Source organism: Olea europaea, chromosome 7, assembly GCF_002742605.1.
Source record: "Olea europaea var. sylvestris chromosome 7, O_europaea_v1, whole genome shotgun sequence".
In the NCBI taxonomy this organism is placed as follows: Eukaryota; Viridiplantae; Streptophyta; class Magnoliopsida; order Lamiales; family Oleaceae; genus Olea; species Olea europaea.
In genome coordinates this window covers 5837978-5846235 of record NC_036243.1, presented here as the reverse complement: position 1 = coordinate 5846235, position 8258 = coordinate 5837978, and the positions used below count along the sequence as shown (strand labels likewise).

Genomic DNA, 8258 nt, shown 5'->3' with positions numbered 1-8258 from the left:
ATTATCGAGGGGTAATTTAAATCTTTACACGTCGCCACCACAATCCACAGAAAGTATCTCTAAAAACCACTGCATCCACCCCTAGTTTTTCTTGATATCCAAAATGCCCCGGTGTCAAATGACGAGAATACCCTTGATGTTTTCTTTTTATGTATGGCTCCCATTACAAATAAGTAAAATTTTTGAACCTTTGTTCGATTCAATTAAAAAATTAATTAAATTTTAAGTCAAAGTTAATAATTAATTTAATTATACATTTCTTAACCACATTTTATTAACTTGTATCAAAATATATTAAAAATTTGATTTTTCAAAACCAAACATGGCTTAGTAAGTTATGCCCTCGTTGGTTCTCATTTTTCTCAAACTTATTTTTTAATCACATATTTTGTTGAATCTACAACTTTAATAAACTTTTCAACTATATATTCATTAACTTTTAATTGAATCTACTTTAATTAACATTTTATTAAAACCAAACGGGGCGCATAAAATTGCGCATTGATACAAATGAATTTCCCAATGGCATAACTGTAATTGTGACTAAGAAGCAGGTCAAACAATAAAAAAGTCTCCTAATAAATGTTAAAGAGTCGCTAAGTTCTTTCACAATCACAACAAACATTCTCCATCAGCCATGCAAACCTTGGCATTCTATTTCTCACACGTAACCACCACCCAACTTGCATGCACACCACGTGGCCTCCGCGGCGCCACCACTCTCCGCCGTCCACCACCTATCTCCTCTGTCGCACCACCACTCCACAACCAACAGGTCACCCACTCTATGCCACCAGAGAAAGTGGAGGTCTTCAAGTCACTAGAATCTTGGGCTTCTCAGTGTATCCTCCCTCTCCTCAAGCCCATAAACCAATGCTGGCAGCCCAATGACTTCCTCCCGGACCCATCCCAGCCGTTTGCTCACTTCACCGATTCAATCAAGGCCCTTCGTGAACGGACGGCCGAGATTCCCGACGAGTATTTTGTTGTTTTGGTGGGTGATATGATCACAGAAGATGCATTGCCCACTTATCAGACCATGATTAACACTCTTGATGGGGTCAAAGATGAGAGTGGGGCCAGCCCAAGCCCATGGGCCTCGTGGACTCGGGCCTGGACCGCTGAGGAGAACCGGCATGGTGATTTGCTTAGAACCTATCTGTATCTTTCGGGTCGGGTTGATATGTCCATGATTGAGAGGACTGTGCAGTACTTGATTGGAGCTGGAATGGTAATTTTTATTAACAATTCAATATTTTCTTTTTCAAATATAAGTCAAAGTAACTAATTAGTGTCAACCACATATTAATAGGATCCGCGACATTTCATTAACTTTTATCAAAATTTGCTAAAAATTTTAAAATTTGTAGATCTCATAGAATATGTGATTAAAATTAATTATTAATTTTGATTTGGATTTGGATTTTAATCATTTTTTTAGCGGTACCACATAGAGGCTTCAATCTATATTTTAGTGTTAATTTATAAAAATAAAACAATATTTCTTGATTATGGGCCTTGATTGGCGAGTCGAGTAATCAAACCATTAGGATTTCCTGTCAATACGTACGAGTTGGCAGACGGACAAATTAGATTGTTCAGTAAAAAATTGAAGTGAAACTGAATCGATATCATGGTCTTAATGAAATTTTTTTAAAGTTTAGTGATGAGTCTAAAATAGATTAAAGTCTAGTGGTGAAAGTGATTAAGTACAAAGTTTAATAGGCATTGGTGAAATTAACCTGATCACTACTTTTTTTTCTGGTCAAGTCCCCAAATTTTCATTTTGAAACTGCATTGGTCCCTAATTGATAGAATTTGACAAGTTCATTCATGGGATTTACAGAATCCAGGGACAGAAAATAACCCTTATTTAGGCTTCGTGTACACATCATTTCAAGAACGGGCCACATTCGTGTCTCATGGTAACACGGCACGGCTAGCCAAGGAAGGCGGGGATCCAGTACTTGCGCGCATATGTGGGACCATCGCAGCAGACGAAAAACGTCATGAGAATGCATACATCAAGATCGTCGAAAAGTTGCTCGAGGTTGACACAAACGAAACAATGATCGCCATTGGAGACATGATGAGAAAGAAAATCACAATGCCTGCCCATTTGATGTACGATGGGCACGACGAACATCTCTTCGAGCATTTTTCGACTCTGGCACAGAGACTCGGGGTATACACAGCCGATGATTATGCTGACATTCTGGAGTTCTTGATTGGACGGTGGAGATTAGAGAAGTTGGAGGGTTTAAGAGGTGAAGGGAGATGTGCACAGGACTTCGTGTGTGGGCTGCCGTCGAGGATCAGGAAGTTGCAAGAGCGAGCCGATGATCGAGCCAAGAAGATGAAGGCACAAAGCGTGAAATTCAGCTGGATTTTCAACAAGGAAGTGACCCTGTAAATTGAGAAATTCTCTGGGAATCTTAGTATGTACTAGATTATCATGTCTTAATCTCTTATGTTCCTATTTTCTGTTTTTGTTTGTCGTTTGATACTCAAATTATGCCCCTGTAGTTTCATTCATTCGTATTTCATTTACAAGAAACTCAAGATTCATTTCCCTCGTGAAGGATGACACAAAAAGACTCTTAACATCTTCCCAAAGAATTGTTGTGTTTACCATGCGCAGCCAATGTAAAACTTCATGTCGGGCTCAAAATCATGGCGAAGATATAACAGAAGACTATTTACCAAGCTCGATCTTGCCACTAGCTATTTTCAAATGCAAAAGAAGCTCTTGCTGAATAATTGAGAATGAAAACTCAAATGGATAACCAATGGTAGATCTTTAAGTAAATTTCGAACAAGAGGTGGCGCATAGAAGTCTACAATTACACATCTAAATACTGTTAAGGACCTACAGTAGCACAAAAGTTGGAAGTTTTCATCAACTGCTTTGATCATACATTACCTCTATTATGTATCAAATTATCCAAAAAAACAGGGTCAAAAAGTCACATGCGACTAAAAAGCAAGTGCAACTGCACCAAAACTTTTTCTTCCTTCGACCAAATTATGAGTGTTTTACCTCCATGCAGAAGTGACTATCAAGATTTTGTCTTCCCATCCGAAATGGAGGGCCCCCGTCTCCTCTTTCACCTTGAATCTGTTCGAATACTGCTTTATGACCTTTCGAATTTCAGTGCTCACATTTTGACTAATTGGACAAGGATTGAAACCAGCCATTCTCATCCTTGCCCTCCATTTTCCAGCAACCTCGTACCGTTCTATTCTTTCCTCCCCCTCACATGCAACAATGTTAACGATGTCACGTGCCAGACAATGTTTCTCTACGTTCATTCGGTCTTGACTATTCCGTGGGAGAGTTGCATCAAGAGATTCAAACACAGCAAAGTAGTAATTGTAGGCTTCAGCAAATCTTGGTAAGAATGGGGCTGTATTCGTATTCACATCTTGTTCAACAACGGTAACTAGTTTTGGGTTCAAGCCTTTGACCATACGGAGAAGCTGATCCCGTAGGTTTACTGTCGATACGCTCTCGTCTGGCATGTGGTGGAGCTGGAATGCAAAGTTCACGATTAGAGCTTCTCCGGGTTGACAATTGAGCATTGATGGAGAAACTAAAGCAGTTTCAGCAGCCACAGCTTGAAATTCAAATGAAAGCTGAAGATCTTCAGCAAGTTGCTCAAGTCGTTGCCCAATGACTTTTAGGCCTCCCACAGAACGTTGAACTGATTCAGGGTCATCCACTCCAGTTAATCTCACGAGAGGTCGATTACCAGGAATTTTAGCCATTGTTTGCAGCAGCGTGTAATACTGACTTCCTTGGTTAATGTCAAAATCTACGATATGCACTCTAGTTTCATCTTTAAATGCCTCTAAAATGGCACCATTTGCTGCTGTGAATCCAAATCTGAAGCACGGGCAACCCTCAAAGAGGACTTGCATTGCAGAAAGTCGAAGAGAAGATGGGGGTTCTTTGCATTTTAGAGCTTTATAAAGACCCTTCCCAGAGGTAGCCATCCGGGCTGTCAGTGCTTCTACCATATAGGCTGCGATCCTTTCAGACGGATCTCCCTGGATAGAGACCTTCTGCCTGAGATAACTGATCATCAATGACGCTTCCTCAAAATTCCCAACTCGGATTGCAGCAGCACATTCAAAAAGCAAGCGCTTTGGAGTTTGCAAATTGGTAATTGATATTTCCTTACTGCTGCTGATGCTACTAGGATTCGAAACTGATGATGAAGATTCCTTAGGCGATTCATGAAGCAACCCATTAAGGATCTGGTCGGACCATTCACCATCTATTTCCATATTATGATCAGTACCAAAAGCAGCAGCATCATCAACGTTGGTAGCATTATCATCAAGAAGCACTGTCTCAAGTTCTTGAAGTTTCAACTTTATCTTATCTTCATCATATTCTACAGCATCCGGACTTTGGCCATTTATATATTCTGATTCGTAATCAAAATCATACGACACCACAAAAGAGGAGGAATGTGACCGGTGAAATGCATTTTTCAGGACATCGGAGTCAGATGTGTGTACAAGTTCTTCTGATGGGGAGTCGAAGAAGTACTTCTGATCAAAACTCTCACTTCTGCAAGATTCAGTGGTATAAACTATACCTTGATTGTCCGAGTTAAATACAGATGTTGATAAGCCAGAGGAATCATTGCCTTCACACAGTGAATGACGTTCATGATTTCCAAACAATGCAGCAGGTCTGACTAAAGACATGGTTCACTTTTAATTGTCAGGGAAAAGAAAGTTATCGTATCATTCAATGATTTATCCCGTCTCGGATCAGATATTTACTCTTATACTTCTGAACAGAAATAAACCAAGATATGTGATATATAGCAGGCGTAGTTGAATTCCTGTAGTCATCAGAAAGAAGAATCAAAATTGAAGTAAAATAAACTAAAAATTAGTGCACGCGTGTGATTTAACAAAACATGAAATTTCCTATGCATGCATTAACCAGTCTTTATTATTGTCCTGAAAGAATACTTAGGGCTTATTCGGTAGTGATTCTGAGAATTAATTTTTTGACCGTTAGAGAGAAAGGTGGATACCACCGACAAGTGAAGAAGTCAAAAATAACGGCGAATAGTGAAATAACAGTCAAAATTTGATTTTTTGGGGCGAAAATATACTACCAAATGGGAGCTTTATGATCAAGGGGATATCTACTCGTTAATCTGAAACCCCGAATAGCGATTATCTTTTTGCCCATGAGGTTGCATTTAAATATGAATACTAGTAAAACAGATCATTCTCTTATTTTTCTGCATAGAAAATGGAACAACACCCCAACTTTTCGACTAGCACAACTACAGGTTCTCAACTTTAAAAAATAGGTCGATCTGCAATCAAGAGGAAAGTGTTCAATAGTATTACGTTCCCCAAAGTCCAACAAGAGGGTGGCCGGAAGGGGTTCTCCACCATATACTTCCGAGGATCACGACCGTAACTATGAACTAAAAAAATATACATGCTATACTAAAAAGTAAAAACCTCGAACAATTATCTAAATCTCCGTGGCTTAAGAGGGATTCAAAAATCTAAGCGAACTTTCCATTTTCTGATAATCACTATAATATCATAGCACGTGTCACAATTCTGTTTAAATTTAGAATATTTCGATTTCCATTTCGGCAGAACAGAGTCAATTATAAGCCGTACACCACAGAGAAATAGGCAATCAGCTTCTTCCAAAACAATATATGAACAACAGAAGATTAAGATTCAACACAAGTTCTAGGTTCAGACAAAGATTATTTCTACAAACATGTAATCTAAAGGAAATACAATCATAAGCAACAAAAATAAGCAAAATTACCTTTGAAACTGGATCAATAATCGGCAAAATTTCAATAGATGAACAGACGTAAATAAACTTCTGAAACGGATAAGAAAATTATGGATTTTGAGCTTTGAGTATAACAAACGGTACTGAAGTACACACCCTTTTATTACATCATTTTTAGATTAAAAAAATTGCAGATTGTAAGGTTGGTTTGGTGAAAAAGCAACAATCAAACATAAAACAAATCAGAAGTCCAAACGAGGGTAACCCTGTAAATAACAAACAAGAATCCAAAAATCCTTAAAAAATAAAAGATCAAAATATGTACCAGATACACTTGCTGTGAGATTGATTTGAAACAAATTCCAGCGGAAAAAAGGCAAAATAAATAAATAATATTCACTGATTAAAATTCCAAGACTAGAAGAAAAAGTACATTCCAAGAAAAGCCCATCTTCTAGAAATATTGGAAAATCAATTAAAACTTACCCCCACCACTCTTGCCTGGAATTTTCTTAAATTTAATCGAAAGTTTTTACCTTTATTTTTTCTAATTTGGTTCTCTGCTGGAGTTGTTTGTACTGCCAATTTTGAAGGTCTGATGAACGCACAACTTGATCGATTTATCCTGACCGTGAATCACAAACAGTGTATGAGTCAGCTAAGCACTATTTACTCTCTTCTTGATTTGTGACAAGAATTGATTTTTCAAAGAGGTGCAAGTCTTTCTTATCATGAAACTTGGGATAGACTAGGAAATTATATTGGAAAGACTAAGGCCATTTTGAGCCACATTAATATGAAAAAATGTATTATAAAGTAGTGATTGATGGAGAATGTATGATTAAAATAGGAAAAAAAATTTTGATTTACGTGTAATATTATTTTAGTGAAGAGTATATGATTAAAAATGAGTACATTAGAAAAATAATGCAAAATAATGTAAAGTAATGAATGCCAAACATTGGCCGAAAGTTGCACACTAAAAGATAGTAATACGTTTTTTCTAATTATTATCTTTATTACATAATTCTTTACTTAAGTTCATCTCCTATTCAACTTATCTAGTCTTGTAAGTCCGTCTCCCCTACGTCCATTTTGAGAACGTTAAAATGGTTTGATTGTGTTGGCTTTATTAATTAAAAAATAGAGTCGTGGACTCTTTTGTCTTGATTTAAAAGAATAAGCGCACCGATTAGGTTACGTGGTCCAAGCGAGTCGTCATCATGACCAACTTTTTTGGAGAGCTCAATCGATTTTCCATAACTCAAGCCCTTTTACAATGAAAGTAAATGTTATGTTTGGAAAAAGTGAAAAATGAACGAGTCATTGCTCGAGACAAATCACCTATCTATTGCTGTCGAGGTCAACTTGTAAGATGACCTACTAGATTAGCTTTGTACTTATAAAGTTGAGGTTAGTGTGAAGCAAGCTGTTCCTATATTTAGTCCTCTTTAGTGAAAATTAAAATTAAATATATTAAAATCAATAATTAATTTTAATTATATATTTTATGAAATTCACAACTTTTCAATCATATATTTAATTAATTTTTATCCAAATATACTAAAAATTTAATTTTAATTCCCACTGGACAAGTACTTGGACAAATAACCACGTAACTTTTTCCAATTAAGAAAAAGAAAAGTTACATACACTGAAGGACGCTACTAATTTTCTATTTGGACCATTTTCTTGAGCATTGACCAAATACACACGCGGCATGTATCTAGCACCAAAACATGACGCAATTGATGACGTAAGAACTTCGTAATTACTGTGAAGAAAATCAAAACGCAAGTGTGAATAGTCAAAAAGTATTGCAATCTGGTCCCCAATTTCTGGTCCATTCTATGTTCAGTAATTCTAATATTGTGGTATAATGCAAATTGCCCAAAAGGCCCCCCTAAAGGGCGGGTGGGCGGCGTAAGCAACACTCTCGATGACTTTCTCGTCCCTCTTGGAATCTCATTTACACATCTTCTTGTATAAATACCCCATGCAAAGCTAATGAAATTTAACATTCGATATTAAACTATCTCTACTAAAAAATATTAAACCTTTTGTTTGGCAACCATTCTTTAAAATTCCTTTTTCTCTCGTACTCATTTTTAATCACACATTCTTACAATAAAATATTCTTTATGTAAATTCAAAATCTTTTCCTAATTTTTAACCACACATTTTTCAAAAATTTATCATTGAAAAACTTATTCTATTGAAAGAATGACTATCAAACAGAAGCTAAATATCAACTAACTTACACAAAAATATTGGCACACCGACTCGCTTAAAATATCATAATGTTTTTAGACTATCGTTTCATATTCTTAAACAAGGCAATCTCAAGAAAAGTTTTGACCTCAAGCCTAATTACTAAAATCCTCTAATAGGAATTATCCGTTAATTGGCATGTTTAAGCCTTTTTTTGTTTTATTGAAAATGAATTTTGTAATAGTGAATTTTT

The 8258-nt window shown here is 36.5% G+C and overlaps 2 protein-coding genes across 5 annotated transcripts; one reads left to right on the top strand and one right to left on the bottom strand.

Moving 5' to 3' along the window:
- The first annotated feature begins 624 nt into the window (after window positions 1–624).
- Window positions 625–2595, top strand: LOC111396797 (stearoyl-[acyl-carrier-protein] 9-desaturase 6, chloroplastic-like). Its single transcript, XM_023023317.1, has 2 exons — window positions 625–1231; window positions 1847–2595. The coding sequence occupies exons 1-2, from the start codon at window positions 638–640 to the stop codon at window positions 2411–2413; spliced, it is 1161 nt and encodes a 386-aa protein (XP_022879085.1). The 5' UTR covers window positions 625–637; the 3' UTR covers window positions 2414–2595.
- A 184-nt stretch (window positions 2596–2779) lies between these two features.
- LOC111396796 (scarecrow-like protein 1) lies at window positions 2780–6548 on the bottom strand. 4 transcript variants are annotated; one of them, XM_023023314.1, is made up of 2 exons: window positions 6120–6548; window positions 2780–4859 (listed from the first exon to the last, which is right to left on the bottom strand). In XM_023023314.1, the coding sequence occupies exon 2, from the start codon at window positions 4717–4719 to the stop codon at window positions 3037–3039; it is 1683 nt and encodes a 560-aa protein (XP_022879082.1). In that variant the 5' UTR covers window positions 4720–4859; window positions 6120–6548; the 3' UTR covers window positions 2780–3036. The 4 variants fall into 4 exon arrangements, with proteins under 4 accessions (XP_022879082.1, XP_022879083.1, XP_022879081.1 ...); XM_023023315.1 differs by having other exon boundaries at window positions 6281–6548; XM_023023313.1 differs by having other exon boundaries at window positions 6331–6548.
- Between the last annotated feature and the right edge of the window lie 1710 nt (window positions 6549–8258).